The sequence below is a fragment of the Crocuta crocuta genome, unplaced genomic scaffold (assembly GCF_008692635.1).
Source record: "Crocuta crocuta isolate KB4526 unplaced genomic scaffold, BGI_CrCroc_1.0 scaffold56, whole genome shotgun sequence".
Classification (NCBI taxonomy): Eukaryota; Metazoa; Chordata; class Mammalia; order Carnivora; family Hyaenidae; genus Crocuta; species Crocuta crocuta.
Genome location: NW_027531334.1, coordinates 4099130 through 4117362, shown reverse-complemented (window position 1 = coordinate 4117362; position 18233 = coordinate 4099130). Strand labels below are relative to the sequence as shown.

Genomic DNA, 18233 nt, shown 5'->3' with positions numbered 1-18233 from the left:
CTGCTGCCTCTGTGGTTTATTGAAAGTGTAATACGTTCTATGTAATTGTCAGTGTGTGTGTGTGTGCTCGCGCGTGTGTGTGTGTTGAGGGGACAGACGGAAGGAAAGGGACATTTGTGGTCGCGTTCAACATCTGAGTGCTGGCTGCGTGGAAGGCCCGAGGAAAGACCTGGCGGGGGTCTGACCGGCCCAGGCCAGCAAGTTTCCCGGCCTGCGGTCCCCGCAGCTGCGCCCGCCTACCTTCCCCGAAGCCGGAGTAGCGGAGGGTAGCGGAGGGAGGGGACCCGGCCGCGGAGGGGCNGCAGCCAATCGGAGCGCGCTCCGCCGGCGGCCAATCACTGGCCGCGTCGCCCGGCAAATCTGCCCGGCAGTGCCGGGCGGGGCTGCCGGGAGTGCGGGCGCCGCCGGTTACACTTCTGAGCGCCTTCGGGAAGCCACAGGGCAGGGGGAGTGTGTGCCGAGAAGCCGGGGGAGGAGGAGTAGGCAGGCCCAGCTTCGGTGCCAGCCCAGTGACACACGTAGAGGGGTAAATCCGGCTGGCGATGTTGCGGCCGGGCGCTCACGTGTGTGTAGACCCACCGGCTTCTCTGTGCGCCGTGTGGGCACCTGTCGTGTGAGTGGCTCCGGGCGTGGCTGCTCGTCGGACGTTCAGTTTCTGTAAGATTTATCTGTAGGGGCCTACCTAGCCCCGGCTCCAGAGGGGAACGTAAGAAGTTTAACGGAGCCAGGTCTGAGCAGNGCTGGGGGATGGGGGTGGAGGTGGGAGGGGTAGGGAACCATCTATTTTGCCCCGTCTCCCAGGCAGAAGGCCCTTTGGCGAGACTGGCGTGACAAAGGTGGCCCTGGAATGTCTAGAGTGCGGACCATGATGATCACGGAGTGAGTGGCACCGGGCTGAGCCTGGGCAGTTTGTTGACTGACAAAGAGGGATGCTAGCAGTTAGGAAGGTAAGGAGGAAACTCAGGATGGGGACCATCTGCTCCCCCAACCCCAGCGGGACAAAGACATCATCGGAGGTCTGCAATGCCGACTGGATGGCCTCGCTCCCTCCTCACCTCCACAACGTCCCCCTTTCCAATCTGGCAATCCCAGGTACACTTCTATTCCTACTTGTTCCCACTGTGCTTGCTTCTGCCATTTTAGTGTTATTAATGGACGGGGTTGCTTTTCTGTTGTGCTGAGAAATAATTGCCAGTGACCTTACTAAACCTCTTTTTATCTCCGACCAAAAACTCAACACTGAAGCAGCTGCCATAAACAGATTTAGGTACACTGCATCATTGGCAAAAGAGCCTCGGGAGAATGGGAGCCCCATTTTTTTGTTTGCTTGTGTGGCTCTTTTGGTTTTGTGTGGTTTTGTTTTTACTTGATAGCCTCATTCTAAGAATGTTACATTCTTAATGTTGGAACCCGGCCGCTTGAGGGGTGCATTTACCTGAATCACTTAAAGAAAAACGGAGAGATCAAGAGTAATGAATAAAGAGTCATTAACAGTTTTCGATCTGGATCAAAATCAAAACTGAAGAGTCTTTCCTGTCTCATTCATCTGACCTTGCATACAGGAAAAACAACCAAACAAAATAAATAAAGATTATTAGCATTAGAGGATAGGTTCAGAAGCAAGCCTGAGTATAAAGACACACGTTTTTGCTGTCGGAAAAGCCAGAAACAGAGAATGCAGATGCTCATAAGAGGTCACAGGCAGTCATTAGGTGTGATGAGGTGGTGTTTGAAGAGGTCTCTATACGTACACAGGTGTCCGCCTGACTGATCTAGAACTAAAGCCTTGAGGAGCACTCCACTGTTTCTCGCCTGGGGGTTTTAGGCCTTGGCATCCCTCTCATTAAATTTTTTTAAAATTTTTTTTAAAATTTATTTCTAGGGGAGAGAGAGAGACAGCGTGAACAGGGGAGGGTCAGTGAGAGAGGGAGTTACAGACTCTGAAACAGGCTCCAGGCTCTGAGCTGGCAGTCAGCACAGAGCCCGACGCGGGGCTCGAACCCACGAACCGCGAGATCATGACCTAAGCGAAAGTCGGACGCTCAACCGACTAAGCCACCCAGGCGCCCCTCCCCCTCATTAAATTTATTAAATGTGTCCTCTTCCTTCCACTCAAAAGCCGGTCAAAGCATGGTTTCTAGGGAAGGATGCGTGGACCCCAGTGAACCTGGTCTGCTGTGCCAGGCAGAGTCCCAGGCGCCTGTACTTGGAAAGTACCCCTAGCAGCAGGGGATGGACTGCTGCCAGTGTTCCTCTCACCTGGAGACATAACAATTGATGTTCACCCCTAGACTACCAGACAAACTCCCAGGCATCCCTGGGAGCAGTCTGATTTTTCAGTGGCTGAAAAGATGACCTCATGCAACCCAGATCTTTGCTTTCTATGCATGAGGAAGAGCAGAGCTGGCTTCGGACACAGCCTTTTCCTTTCTTGCCTCTTCTTTTGGAGGTCTTCCAGGTTCATTGTCCCTGGGGGCCCTTGTTGCTTTTGAGCACGGAGAGGGCTGCCGAATCTCTTTATGATTAGGGTCACTTGTGTTTTGTCAGCCATTGACTATGGCTCCTTGGGAAATGACAGATGGCCATGCTCCTGAACAGGTCTTTCCCCTGTTTAATTGACGCCCGCGGAGTCGTCACTGAGCTGATGCACAGGCTTCTTTTAACATTAGTCATTTGTCTTGAGGCTTTCCGGTGGAATTGTTTGGTCAGGTGGTCGGGCAGGTAGTATGTGTTTGCAAACAGCACGGCATCTCAGGCAGGCCCTAAATGACTCTGTCATTCAGGGCATGTCCGGGGTAGGTCAGAGCTTCCTCCTTCCTGTTGGACTTTGGACGGCTCAGAGCACAGTGGCGGCTGTGCCTGTGGCCTGGCTGTGCGCTCTGACAGCGTGACTTAAGAAGGGAGCTGGGCATTCATTCTGCAATCTATAGGGTACCTCACAGTTACTAGAATTGCCAGGGGCAGGGGAGGCGGGTAACTGGAAATGCTACCATTAGCCAGCATGGAAGACACAGGAATTTGTTCACCCTGTTTTGTAAAATCTGGTCCTTCTATGCAGGGGTGGGAGGCGGGGGGAGGAATGAAAACACGAAAGAGAAAGAAGAAATGACCTTGACTCTTCTGGCTCCTCAACACGCTGAATTCACTTCTGTGAATGCCCTTTTGCCAGCAGTGGAAGGGACTTGAGTATATGTCTATATAAGTCCAACACAGGAAAATCACATAGTAAGTGCTAGCCATTTATGGACCCTCCCCCCCAACCCTGCCCCTGACCACTTTTTTCCCCCCTACCTCAAGCTTATCATTCCCTAGCTAATGGCTAGCAGTCAAGCTCTGCCAAGGCTTGCTGAGAAATTCTGAAATACAGAAGGCATTCAGGAAGTGGTATCCATCATCTTCCTCCCCGCTTTCCCCTCTCCCTCTTCCCCTCCATAATCACCTTCATCATCATATTTATTATTTACTAAGCACTAACCTGTAGCCCCCACTGGCAAGCATTGCCCCAGATCTTTACACCTCCAAGATAGGTACTAACAGCCTTGTTTTGGAAATAAGAAAATTCTTGTCCAGAGAGGTTAAGTAATGTTTTGAAGATCACACAAATGGTAAATAACAGAACTAACATTTAAGCCCCTATCTATCTGGCTCCAAAACCATGCACTATCCCTGTGTCCCTGAGGGAGGCCTTGGAAAAGGCAGAGCAGCTGTGTGTGTGTGTGTGTGTGTGTGTGTGTGTGTGTGTGTGTGTGTGTGTGTTAGGGGAAGGGGGTGGTCTTGAACTAGAAACCAGTTTTCACAGACTGTCCTCTGCAGCAATGAAATAATTTTTAAAACCAGGTAATCTTTATCTGACTGATTATATATCACTGTGAAGAGATAGCTAGCCAGCTAGCTAGATAAACAGTCATATTTGTGTAAATATATATTACTCATATATCTGAGGAATATATATTTCCACGTTTATAATTTCATATGTATATATGTATTATATATGATAGATGTGTCAGTGTGTGTACATGTACATAGTGGTATAGAAGTATCCCTGTTTAGAACTAGAACCCAGTAAGTTTTACCTTCAGATGTATTGCTTAGATCTATTTTGTGTGATGTGTATGCGGGTGCGTGCTCCTGTGTCCCGACCGACGACATAGGACGTCCGTAAGCTTGTGTCACATCTGTCAGGATGGGGGTAGGACAGCAGTGACCTGGGAAAGGTCAGAGAAAAGGGAGGGGTTCTGGCAATACTAGCAGAACTGGGATCGAGTAAACTGCGCTAGATTTGAGTGCGTCTGCTGCATTTGCCTAAGTCGTGATGGGAGAGAGCATGTGTGAATGTGCACCTCTCAACGAAGCCTTGGTGGATTATTTTACTTACACAACTGTTAGGAACACCTGTTAAAGGCCAGCAGCACCAAACATATTGAGATATCCCAGAGAAGAACCTCATAACGAATCTCATTGCCAACTATTTAGAATGACCGGAGACCCCAGGGGTAAAGGATCTGGAAATTGCAAAAGTCAGATTTTGAAAATAGAGCTTTAAAATCTACATGTATTTTCACTGGTGTTAATGAAAGTATGGTATTCTTTTTGGGCAAATGGACTGATAGGAAAAACTTTTTCTGTAATTTTCATAGCTTTTCAATGAATTCTTTTTCTGTATTTTAGTGTATTTCTTTTCTTTTATATCACACCTTTCCCCTTCTTTTTTATTGAAGGTAAACTATTTAGTCTATTGGAGAGAGCCTTGAACTAAAGTAAGTTGATATTGTTGATTTTGGCTGTGTGATGTTGAAGAAGTATCTGAATTGCTCAGGACTTAGTTTCTCATTTGTAATTAGGAGATTGGATTAAATGAAATATAGTCTTTTCCAAATTAAAAATATTTGATTCATTGGAGGTTTTTTTTTAATGCCTGTTCTTTATTCAAACGTGAAAAGAGATGGGAAGAATGGCTCATTTTAGGTCTCAAAACCATTTCTTTTATGCCACTTTAAAACAGGAGATGATTTTGGGATTGGCAAACAAGTACTCACAATTGCCAGAATGAAGCAGGGCCCCCTCACTTAGCATACTATAAGGGATTGTAGATTAGTGGCTCTAAATGACCTGACCCTGAGTACATTTTAAGAAACCTCCGTGCTCAGGCTTGGGGGAGACCCAAAGATGAATCAGGTATCAACCCTAGTGTAAAGAAGCTTATGATGTAGTTTTATATACATATAATCCATACATAATTAAAAATAATTGGGGTAAGTATTAAAACAGAGATACAAAGAAGATGTTATAGGGGCACACAGAATAGAAAGATTAATTCCCATTAGTTCCTACTTTTCAGATGAGGAACTGCTTTGTTGAAAAAAAATGGCATTTGACTTGAGATTTAAAGAATGGTCAAAATTTCAAGGGCTGTGGCTAGGAGATCTGGGTTAGAAGGCGACTTTCCTGGTGAAATGAGCCAATGAAGCTAAGGGATGGGGGTATGTACGGGAAGTGGTCAGAGGACTGACTTTCCTGCCTCTCGGTAATGCTATGTTCATACCTGTGTCCTAGCACTTCTAAACACATTATTATTTCTAGCTATCTGTCTTCCACATCATCGATGACAACTTGCACACAGAGAGTATGACTGATTTCTCTTTATAATCCTAGGTCCTAGTATGGGGAAGTGTCTTGGTCATTGGTGACTAGTGAACAATGTAACACGTGGAGCTGGGGAGTAAGAATGCTGGAGAGTGGCTTGCTCGCAGCCACCATCCTGTTCCATTGGAGTCAGAGCTAAACTGAGTAGATCGGTTAGGCTTCCCTGGCAAAAAAGCCATATGAAGCAACCTGGACGTTTTCCGACCATTTCTTGTTACTTCTGCATAATATTCCCATGGCGCTAGATAAGGCTCATCACTGAGCCCCATTAGAAAGGAAGATTCTGAGGCAGAGCAAATGGTCAGGAGGGTCAGATGCAGAATTCTGATGTAACTTCTGTCCTACGAACAATTCTTTCTCCTGGTATCCTTTCTGCCTCCTTTCTTCCCTTGTCAAAGTTGAGCTTCTCGTGTTTCCTGTCTGGCCTCAGCCTCAGCCTGCTCTCATTTCTCCTTCCCCTCTTCACCTTCCTTCCACTGACCTGGCCTCTCCCTTTCCAGTGTCAACCCTTGCTCAGATGCTCCTCAGTGCTCTCCAATTCCCAGACCCTTCTCCGTTCTCATCTTGCTCACAATCATCCCCTTCTTCTTTACCTTTCTGGAATTCTATCCTCGGCCCATGTCCCATGCAGTTCTGCCTTTGGCCGCTTGGTGATTTCTGTCGCTCTTCTCACTTCCCACATGTGTGACATTACTCCAGGGGTAGGATCATTACTTTGGGAAGTTGGATTAGGTCTGGTGCATCTCACAGAGATTTGGGGACCCAAAACGGCATAACATACACTGTAGAACAAGATGTTTAGGTTGTTCTGCTTTGAGGATAGCATGAGCCATGAGTTGGCCCTAGAAGGAAACCCATCCTCTTACAGGATTTGAGGCTGTGGAAAACCAAGGACCAAACTGAGCCTACCAGGGTTGACCCAAGTCAAGCAAAACACTCTCACAGGACCAAAATGGACTCTTAAGTGGGAATAGGTTTTTGTTGTTTTTCATTCCTTTCTCTGGGTGGTCATGGTGAGGAATAAAAAGAGGCTATGACTTTGGTGTTCTAATTAGTAGGTATTTCTTCTATGGAGGCTCATTACATCCTTAGCCTTCCCCACCCTTGCCCCCCAATCAAAAGCCACAAGGAATTCAATAATCACACGTGTCTGTAAGAAGCAGAACCATGGACTGGTTTAGAGCATTAATGCTAGAGCCACTCTGTCTGGATTTGAACCCCGACACTGTCCCTCATGACTCTGTGACCTTGGGCAAGTTGCTTAACCTCTCTGTACCCCAGTGTTCTTCTCCATAAAACAGAGATAATAATGGCACTGCCTCATTTACTTAGTATGACACTTAAATAAGTTAATTCATATAGCATGCTTAGAATAGTTTCTGTCACAAAATAATGTGTCTTTAAAAAATTAATTATGACGGTCATTTATGAAAAACCTGCATCTGGAATGGACAACCAAAAAACAGTGTTAAGATCAGTCCATACCCTCCGGTAATTTACACTCTAGTTAAGGAGCTGACCTTCCAAGTAAGCCATGTGGCTCAGTGTTCTCTGTCTGATCAGATCAGGATAACTTGAATGGTGATCCCCAAAGGGACTTAGAGTTAAGGGAAGGCTACATGGAGGGCTGCCCAGGATGTGAGAGCCAAAGGGGCCAGGAGTGCAGGATGGGGGCAGCCGATCAAGAGAGCCAGAGAATCCTCCTCAGCTACTTACTGTGTCCTCTCATCTCAAGGTCAGCTGTCCAACTTGTCATCTGCGGCCTTCCAAAGCCTTTCTTTAGGAAAGATGCAGCTCTCTATGTCAGGACCATACTGTTAACTCCACGCCTGCTCTCCTCATTCCCCCCTCAGCAGCCCTCTTTGCCCGGTCATTGTGCTCCCAGCTCAAGAGTAGGGATGCTAGAAAATGCTTTCCTTTGAACAGATCTTTATACATACGTTATAACTCTCTCCCCAGCCATCAGAATAACGTCACAATCTCTGCAAACATACACATCACCTCCTATACACACACTGACACACTCACCACCACCCTTCGCCCAGCGCAGGCACACTGAGCTATGACCTTAGCCTCACCCTCAGAAGAGCCCAGATTCTCATGCCTGTTACTGTTTTCCCTTAAAGATCCTATGAAACATGCCTACTAACCTCTCAAATCTTAGGAGCCTGCGGCCTTCACCTACCGGCTGCTGTTTCAGATTAGCTTCTGTAGCTGAGAATTGGCTTCTATCATGTGAGCTGAGCTGACCCCTCTCCTGCCCCCCCGCCCCCGTCTCTGTGCGATGGGTTGGCTCCAGCCTCTACCAGGCCCCTAAGAACTTCCAAGTACAGGCTTACTAGAGGGTAATGTTAGTGAAATGCTTTGCCTTCGGGAAAAGCTTGAACCTCTTGACAAATGCTGAGTAACCCTGATTGGAGTTTCAAACCAGGTCTACCGAGGAAAGATTATTTATAGATCTTGTAGTAGGTGTGGGGGGGGGGGGTGGAGAGAGGGAGAGAGGGAAAGGATTTGAACCCACATCGAGAACTGAACTGAGGTAAAGGAGAACCTGCCTGGGTGGGTTTGGGTAGTTAGGTGCCTGGTTGAACAGCGAGGGCCCTTCACTGTCTCTTAGCTCCAGGAATTTGGATTCTGTTGCTGAGCGCCGGGAAGGATCAAACAGTCCCAAGGAAGACTACATCAGTAGGTCTCTAGTAGCTCCAAGATGAAATGGGTTTGGCCCCGCCTTCCATTGCTCCAAGGGGGAGGTGTAGGTGGTGCTAACTGTGAAGGGTCAGCCAGTCTTCCCAGGATGCATCTTCTGCTAAAGCAGCTGGAATTTTCTAAGAGAATAACAGGTGGTGGTGTTGTTGTTTTTAATTTCCAATTATTCTAGAACTATTGGCTATAAGGCATTATCTTTTTTTCCAGAGAGTGTTCTGTCAGTATTTTGTTTTCTCTGTACAGACCTGACAATAGCAAAATAAAAGAAGAAGTAGGAAGCATTTATTTGTACCCTATAAAGCTAACGTCCTGGAGCGCACAGCAGTCTGCAGTAATGGCCGAACCGAACAATTCCTAGACTCTGTCAGAGTGAGATGAATATTTTATGAACATGTATGATTTGAAGGCTTCTTTACTGGAAGCAATATTCTTATAAATTATAATTGAAACCAGATGAAAAAATGCCAGGGATAAAGGTGAAGACAGCACCCCTCCTCCGTCCCTGGGTTGGAGGCCAGGTCATGGACCTGGCAGGAGGTGCCCGCATGGATCTTCATAAGAAATACATGAGCGTGTTGTGTCAATTTGGCTGAAAAAAATTACAGGAGCTTATTTACTCCTTTGGCTTCTTTTGGTTTTCATTGCCTACAATTGAAAAAATGTATTCATTTCAATGAAAATCATGTATTCAAGGGCTATTCCTTGAGTGCCTTTTGTGCCAGGTGCTATGTTAGATGAGGTGAATATGGAGAGCAGAAGATTCTTCTCCCTGCTCTTCATGAAGTTATGCTCTTAGAAGAAAGCTCAAGTTCAAACACTGGGGACCAGAATGCACGGGGTACTGGGACAGGCAGAAAGCCAGTTCCTACTTCTGTTGCTGGTGGCAGTGGGAGGCTTAGTCAGTGGGGCTTTCAAGGGATGACCTTCGTGGAATCATAAAGAGCAAGCAGTAAATAGCCAGGTGTTATAGGTGGCGGGAGGATTGTCACGGTGCAGAGGTACCGTGGACCGAGGAGCGAGAGATTCGTGTGACCTTGAGGAAACCCAAGCAGTCTGGTGTGGTCAGAACATAGATTTCATTTAAACAAGGGAACAGAGATGAGGTGGAGAAAGTAGGCTAATGAGCCCGCTGTCCCAGGCTAGGATTAAACTTTAAACATTAGCCCAGGGCAAAAAGCACCCATCAAAAGACTTGGTCAGGAATGGATGCAAAGCCCCCAACCTCATATGGGTGAATAGAAACAAAATGAAACATCAGTTATTAGGAATGCTGAGGGGTAATATGAGAAGCTGGTTTCTTTCATTCTATTTAATACATATATATTGATTTCCTCTCACATGCCAGCCCCTCTCCTAGATACTGGTGGTTCATGATGATCACTACACACCGCTCCTGCCTGCAAAGAGCATACACTCTAGTTGGAGAAATGGACATTTGATTGAGGAGTTATACCGGATGTGATGAGTCACTGCTCTCCTAAGACACAAAGCAAAAAAAAAAAAAAAAAAAAAACCAAACCTCAAGTAGTTCTAATGCAATATACTGTGATATACTATGTAGAATGATGGGGGAGGTAGAAGTTACTGCTGGAAGGAGCATGTAACAAGCATTTAACATGACTTGGGAGTCCAGGGAGGCCTCCTGGAGGAAGAGTTGAATCAACTTCAGTTGGAAGGAGGCACAGAAATTAGCCGCTAGGATAAGAGGAGCAAGGATAAGTGTTCTAGGAGAGGAAGCATATGGGCGAGGACCTCCAGGAGAGAAAGTGGCCCACTCAACACACCAGAATCGTGCACACTAGTTGTACTGTCGGTTGCAAGGAGGAGAGGGGCAAGGAGTAAGGTGGCAAGACACCAGGGGGTCTAATAAGTCACGTTAAGGTCCCCGGGCTTTCCACCAGCAGCCGTGGGGGCATGTTAAGCAGGTGAATGACAAGGTCGGCTTCATGTTTTGGAGAGACAAATGTGACCGAGCTCTGGCTGCAGTCCACCAAGTGCATTGGAATTGGGAGTAACTGTCGCCGGCAAGAACAGTGAAGTTGTTGAGGAGGCCATCGAAGCGGGAGGAGAGGTGGACCCGAGAAGGACAGTGACAGTGTGCATGAAGGAAAAGAGAAGACACCAGAGATATCCTGGAGGAAGCATCCGCAGGACTTGGCAATTCACTGGAGGGTGAAAATAGGGACAGAGGAGAAGGAGCAAGTTAGGGGTGGTGGAGGGCAGCAGGTGTGCTTAGTTAGGGGCATGCTGAGGTCGAGGTACCTGGGGGACTTACCAGAATTGGGAGAAGGGCATGGACAGCACCCAGTGGCAATTACTGCAGAGCTCCATCTTGCTTTTCACAATTTGCTCAACCCCCTACCCTCACCCACAGCTACTATTATATCTAATATAAGATGAGATGATTTGAGTTTGAAATTAGTGCCTTCATTCTTCATGTATTTTTTTTTAATTTGTTCAGGAACTCTGTCCTGAACTCCTAGTCCCAGATAAGCGACCCTCAGGAGTTCATCTAACATTCGCTCATTCTGCATGAATTCTATCATGTCTTGTTTAATGATTTCTTCAGCTATATTGGCAGTTTGGGGGTGGGAGTCGAGGTTAGCTCTGTGCACTCCAACACAAACCAGCTGTGAAATGGAAACCTTAGTAACTTTACCACGTCATCAAATCCCATTTATGTGACACACTCATATCTAGGGTTACACCAAAAGGCTTCATAAAAGCAGGAGAATTTTGTAGTATAATGTTTAGTTTAATATAGGTTTTATTATAGCTTTTTCTTCTACCTGAAACATTTCCTTTTCCCTCCTAAACTTTTGTATTATTCTCATTGTTGTGTCAAGAACTGAAAAGTTGTTAAAGAGAATGTGATTATCTTAGAAGTCAGAAGGCTTATCAGGGGATGATCTAGTGCCCTTTGTGAGGTGTTACTTTACCACAGATGATACCATCTATTCAGGGACAAAGCAGAGTGATAATTAGCAAAATAGAGAAAGAACTTCTTATTAATAAATTACCTATGCAATCTCTTACTTTGGGGCCGGGATCAGAGTCTAATGGATTATCTGAGGAAGAGTCTTTCAGAAGAAAATAGATACCCATCCATCTGTAGAGGGCTTTAAAATACTTCCTGTGCATGGAATTGAAACCCCCTTGACTCACATAAGCCCTAAGATGTTGGGGCCCATTCAGAGAATATCTAAGGCAGCTGAATTCTCAGAGTGCCCCTCGGAGCCCCTTTGAGGCTTGGTGTCCCTCAGGACTTTTTCCTCAAGGCCAGAAGTGGGGACTGTTGGGGCAGACCTTTACTAAGAGAAGCCCTGCTTGTATTTGTTTGACATATAAATACCTCCTTTGACTGCATTCCAGGTCTGAAAAGTACCATGAAAGCTCTGATTTACTCCAACTGTCTAGCTCATCCAGCCAGGTGGGGTAGACCAGAAGTAGCTCTCTGGATTCCTAGGCTAATATTGGTCCTCAGACAGTGCAATGCCCCTTGGCTTCTCAGCGCATGAAAAGAAAGTCGACTGGCATCTTCTGTTGTCCAACGTTCTGCCTTACCCAGTTTCTTGGTTGCATTGTGAATAATTCTGAATTCAGTAGGTACCTGATTAAAAATTAAATTGGCCACATGGCCCTCTCAGATTTTGCAGGCAGTTTGACAGTTATTAGTAATAATCTACCACATGTCCTATGGAAAATAATCCAGTCATATGGGTGCAGTTTATCACTTCGGGCCGACAAGGTTTAAAGATGTTATTCCATGGTTCGGGAGTCTGCTAAATGGTCCCCTGATGTCGAGCCTGGGACTCATGTTGACTTAATTATGTATATCCCAGAGATGCCTCAGCCTTTCCGCGTTTGTCAGTATGGAGTCGAGTTCTCTGCAAATGCTGCATTTTCCCTAAGGACCTAATTCAGGTGTGTGTCATGAGAGACCCCCAAAGAGATGTTACTAGAAAATACTTTACACAGGCATGAGTTTCAGGAAATCTACTCTCCAGGACTTTTCCTTTTAAATTGTTCAGCGCAGTGTTTTCATTACAGCTCCTCCTTTAGACATCCTTTGTGGTTTATTTTTATCCTGTGTGTTTTCTGACATATTCCTCTTTGTTGACCCAAATCACTCAAGCTAGAGGGACAGATGGGGATAAATGGAACGGGGTATACAGGTGCTGGGGTGAGGAGGTGCAGACAGTGAACTCTGCCTGTATAAAGAAGATGGATGGACCAAAGACAAGTTTGGGAAAGGATCAGAGGACCTAGGCTTACCTGCCCAAGGCAACAACTCTCTCATCGGTTCATTCAAGTAATCGTGCCTGCATTTATTCTATATGCATGTATTCAATGCCAACTACATGGCAGAAACATAGGAACTGTTGGGTTATGGGCATGATTAGACATGCTCCCACCCTCAGAAACTCACAGTCAAATGGTGATGACAGATACGGAGATAATTGCCACACATGTCCCAGGTTCATCAAGTGCGGGCAAAAGGCCATAGGAGCACAATGAGAAAAGCAGTTAAACCTACTTGGTGGAGTCAGGTGAATTCACGGGCAAATGACTGTGACCTGGGCCACATACAGGTCATTAAAATGAAAAGGCATGGGGCAAGGAACCTATTCCCAAGGACTGTGAAGGTTTTCCGGGTTTTTTAAGCAAATCTTTTGCTATATTCCATAACCACAAGGCCCATTTCTTATATATAACTTTGCAAATGAGTATGTTCTAAGCTCAGGCCACAGACCTGCTTTAACATGCAAAATTACGATTTGTTCATATCACATTTCAATATTCATAGAGCTGAAATACCTGATCCATAACACAAGATATCTCTATAAAAGCTGCCCTAAACATTTTCATCATCCAAAGACACATGCTCATTTTTATGTCTGTTCTTAATATTTTTTAATCTTATCTCTATTTTTAGTTTTTATACAGATGAGAAACAGGGTAAAGAAGTAGTTCAGAGTAGTTCATAAGGGTTGTTTCAGAATATTTAGGATCAAGTCCTAATTACTAGTTCTGTTACCTTGAATAGAAAGTTCAATCTCTCTGTCCCTTAATTTTCCCATCTGTAAAATGGAAATAATTACAGTATCTACTTCATAAGCACAAGGTTAGAGGAAACACAGTTCACAAATCTGCCCTCAATTTGACACTAATTGCCAATTTTGGGGTCCTCAAGATCACCCTCAGTTTTGCTAGATAATTTTCTTTTTTTTTTTTTTTGGAGATTTATTTTATTTTATTTTATTTTATTTTTACAAATGGTTTATTGTCAAATTAGTATCCACATAACACCCAGTGCTTATCCCCACAGNACTGGGTTGTTTGTTTTTCGGGTGTGGAGTTTGGTGAGTTCCTTATAGATTCTGGACATTAACCCTTTTCGCTAGATAATTTTCTAGAAGGACTGAAAACTCACTGCAAACTGTTACACCCACAGTTACTGTTTATTACAGCTAGGGGCTACAGGTTAAATTGGCCAAGTGAAGAGGTACACAAGGCAGGGTTCAGGACAGTTACAAACAGGGAGGTTCCACTTGGCCCATGTCCTCGAGCTGTGGACAGCACTGCTTTCCTGGGACTGATGGGTGGCAGTGTGAATAAGTACTGCTGACCCGGAAGCTCACCTGGGCCTTGGGGTCCAGAGTCTTTAGTGAGGCTCCACAAGGCTGACCTCAGGGTCCAGCCCCTGTGAGGCCAAGCCTATATCCACATGACTCAAAGCCATTACCATAAATCTCATCATTAGATTTTTTGATGTGACCCCAAAGTCCCCAGGTAAACAAGGATGCTTGTATTAGGCAAGCTATTCGAAGGCTTTAAGACATTACCTTCCAGGGCCAAGGAAAAAGACCAGCCCTCTCCTTGGGCAAAAGTTATATTCTTCTTACTGCAGAACAAAGTTGTTTCAGAATTGCATGAGATGGTACCTGCAATGTGCTTGAATATTGCTTAACACAAAGCAAGCATGAATTTTGGATATACAGCTATGATTAGTAACAAGCGTTTTTGATTGTCTAATGTATACTTATATCCTACTGGATACTACAGGAAATCTTAGGAAAATTAACAAGGCGTAGTTTGTAATCTTGTAGGAGAGATACTAAGGTTCACGTGAAGCAAATAAGAGCAGAATGTGGTGACTGCGACAGTAAAGAAATAAGCAAACTGTGCTGGGGACCCGGGGAAGGGAACAGGTACTTGCAGTTAGGGGCTAAGGAGCAGTTGTCCTGGGAGGACACCTGGGAGCTGGTGGAAGATGGGGGGGATTTGATATGGGGCAGAGGGGCGTGCCAGACACAGGCAGCCAAATGAATGAAATCAGAGATGGGAAAGTAAGGGTACCTTCAGGGAACAGAGAAGGAGTGACAGGAGGAAGAAGTGGGAAAGGACTGGGCAGACAGACCTAAGGCAGACTGAGAGAGGTTTTCAGTGTGGTGCTTTCTCTCAAGGACCGTAGTGAGGACCAATTTAGGGACCAAAGAGAACCCCAAAAGAAAATGCAATCTCTTTTCATGACTCCAGTGTTTGTACATGCTGGTTCCTCTGCCATCACACATCAGAGCCTCCCTCCCAGCAGCCCCCACGTCATTTGGCCCAAACCAACTCATTCTGTAAGAAACAGCTCTGTGCCATTTCTATGCATGCCTCCATTAATGGGCACATTATATGTCACTGGGGCTGTTTACCTGTCTTTCCACTATACACAGTAGTGTCACTTCTGTGTATGCAGTGTTTGGTTCGGATTAAGTACCTTGTGCAAAAAAAAAAAGGAGGGAGCCAAAGAGAGAGATATGGAATCTGGAAATATCAACCAAAAATTTAAGCAAAAAGAACACATATTTCTAGCTAATTTAAGGAGAAAGTAGGACACAGAGAAAGCAATAATGCCTACAGTAAGATGAAATCTTATAAGTGCATTGCAAAGTCCTCATAAGGTATCCCAAGNTTACTTATATAACACATAAAGCATTTACTAACTGCAGAGATTGCTTCACTTGATTTATGCAAACCTGATCAAGCTTTACAAGCCAGTGATGCAACTACTATTATCTCCATTTTACAAATGAAGAAATTGAAGCACAGAGAAGTTAAGCAAACTGCAACAAAAATCCTGGTAACAATACTAGAATCATAAACTCTAGGTCTTGCCAAATGCACTTAAGTGCACTTGAGTAAAAGACATTTATGGAGCAGGAGACTGAGCCAGTGCTGGGCTGCAACTCCACTTCCTCTCGTTGATCCTAATAAAGAATAGTTTTCTTTTCATCCGAGGCATTTGTTTCCATGCCAGGACTCTAATGCCTGAGTGAGTACCCATGAGGATGGTTGTGTTTGAAAGACTGCCTGCTAACCTGTTCCGGCTGAACAAGCCACGTTTTTTTTTTCAAGACCAAACATCTAGGAGGCTTTTTATTGACTCAGAACAGAAGCAGCGCAGTGGTTTAAGTGGTCTGTGTAGTAATCGCCCAGCAAGGTTCCAGCAGAGAAAAACGCTTTCTGCCTTGATACCGAAAGATCAGCAGAGGCTTTGAGCAGGTGTGTAAGCTTGTCAGGACACTCATCTTCCAGAGTGGGGTGTGTTTTCGTTCACGCTCCCTGCTGTGTGTAACGTACACATTTCCTTTACGCCTGTCGTTTCGTGTAATTTAGATTTCTACTTGTTGGATTTCCCCTCCTCCCTTTTCCCAGGCTGAGTCTTTTATTTTACAGGACAGGGGAAAAACCCTTGTTCCTGAAGGGACCTAGCTGAGGAGCTTCCTTGGATCTCGACCATTCTGCAGTTTGTCAAATGAATCTTAAAATAACCCGGCCCTGTGAAAAATTTCAACCAAGCTAGGTGACAATGTAGGTGTTTTTTTTTAAAGTCCCCGCGCTGAATTTCATAAAAATGTCCCACAGAGCAATCAAACGCCAGCCTTTGGAGTGAAAGGGGCTGTCACATAAATGTGAGCAAGAAGTGAGCTGCCAGCGAGGCTAGTGCGTTCAGTCACCACGCAGACCCATCACTAGCTGACTGTAAGGTGGGAAAATGAGAACCTAAACCTGTGGGAAGGGAAAGAATTTCTCCAGCAATTTCACAAAATTCTCAGATGAGCCAAAAATAAATAAAAGACCACCCTCAGGCTTGGACTGACTTGCTTTTTGCAAATATGATGAGTTAAATCCATAAGCACATTTTCTGCTTAATTATAGTAAGTATGAAAGAAACATATCTTATTTCTTTGCAATGATTAATAATCTCTGTTAAAATAGGGTCATAAATTTCACTAACGAACTGTTACTATGTTGGAATCATGTGATTCCTAAGGCTCATTCGACCCGCCTTCCTAAACTTGCAAACGGAGCAACTGACCTCCAGTGTGAATTCATAACGTGAAGTTCGCACAAGTAATCAGAGCAAAACCAGCACTGGGATTGAAAGCTCTGAGCTGAGGAACTACAAAGAAAATGCTTCCTAAACTGAGAGAAGGTTACAGTGCCCTCGTGTGTCCCTACATAGAAATTATTCATGTCTTTACAAAATAAAAAATCACTTCAATCTCGCCTTCAAGTTCCTGCATTGGGATGAGGGCAGGCACTGAGCACTAAAAACAAGCCCTGTGACCACCATGTTTTCAGAAGTAAATATGCAGTGCGTTTGACTTATTGAATCATTAAGCATATGGAAGCAACAGTATCCCTAGAGGCGCTTTGTGTGGATTCTGGATGGACAGACCTGGAATTCTGTCCCAGGCCACTTGAGAACTTTGTAGCCCTGAACTAGTTGCAAAACCAGTCTGTGCCTCAGTTCCTCATCTGTAAAATGCTGGTACTCACTGCCCTGCAGGATTGTGGCACAGGTGGAAAGGCTGCAGGATGTTTTCCCTCAATCCCCAGGGTTCGCTGTCTCGCCACTTCAAAGAATGAAGAAAGAGGTGGACACAAAATGAGCAGCAGGCAAAAGTTTGTTAGAATATGAGATTAGAAAGTAAGAGTAGTTGGAAAGTTCTGTTTACGGGAGAGGGGACGTTGGAAAGTGAGTGCCCGCCGATGATAGGAAAGGGTCCTTGTTTTATAAGGTTCTGGTCACCATCCCCTTCCCTTCCCCCCTTCTTCCTTCTCAGGTCCCACCCTTACTGGCCAGAATAACTCTAGGTGCTGGGCTGTCCATTCCTGATTGGCTCGTTTCCGTTGTATGAGGAGTGGTCTGTGGCCACATCATTCCTTGTAGGTCATAGATTTTATGATCTACTTATTTTAATTCGGTCTTTTGTCAAACCCCTGAGGGAACCTGACGGGGAGTAGGTGGTGTCTGTGACATTCTTAAGAGTAACCTTATGCCCGAGGGGGTTTGCTGTGGTCGGACACTCCCAGCATTGTTCCAAAATATGGGGTTTTCCCACCCAGGGACCTCAGGTCCTATGCTTTCCCTCTCCACCTACTGAATCCTATCGTTTCCTATCATAAAATGAGATCCTGTAAGCAAAGTGCCCAGCTGGACATTTGGGTACATAATGAACACTCAGTAGGTTGAAGTAGTCATTTTCAGACGTGAGCCCTTACCAGGGATCAGCTGCCAGTACATGATGAAGGAATGGAATGCAAATACTGAGGAGGCCGATGGACTGTCTTTGGGATGCTTTTAGCTCTTGGATGAAGAGGTCTGCATGAGCTCCAGGGGCAGAGGAAAAAGGAGAGATAATTTTTTAAAGAAATAGCTACTCAATATATGGTTCAAAAATAAATTCTTCCTTCAGATGGGGAAATTTAAATGGAACTAGGCCAAATGGCTTTCCCATAGGTGGAATTTCTTTCAGAAATAACACCTGTTCCCTGGCATCAAGGGTCCTGCAATCAAAGAAAAAGTTTCTACTATGAAAAAAAAA

The 18233-nt window shown here is 45.1% G+C and overlaps 1 protein-coding gene across 3 annotated transcripts in view; it reads left to right on the top strand.

The window, feature by feature from the left end:
- The first annotated feature begins 400 nt into the window (after nt 1-400).
- Nucleotides 401-18233, top strand: part of PLCXD2 (phosphatidylinositol specific phospholipase C X domain containing 2) — a 49693-nt gene continuing 31860 nt past the window's right edge. Inside the window, exons 1-2 of one of the 3 annotated variants that reach the window (XM_077771909.1) lie at nt 401-657; nt 806-1092. In XM_077771909.1, coding sequence (XP_077628035.1) covers nt 930-1092 — 163 coding nt within the window. In that variant the 5' untranslated portion in view covers nt 401-657; nt 806-929. Of the gene's footprint in view, nt 729-801; nt 1093-18233 lie in introns of all 3 variants that reach the window. The other 2 variants (XM_077771908.1, XM_077771907.1) reach the window with 2 other exon arrangements.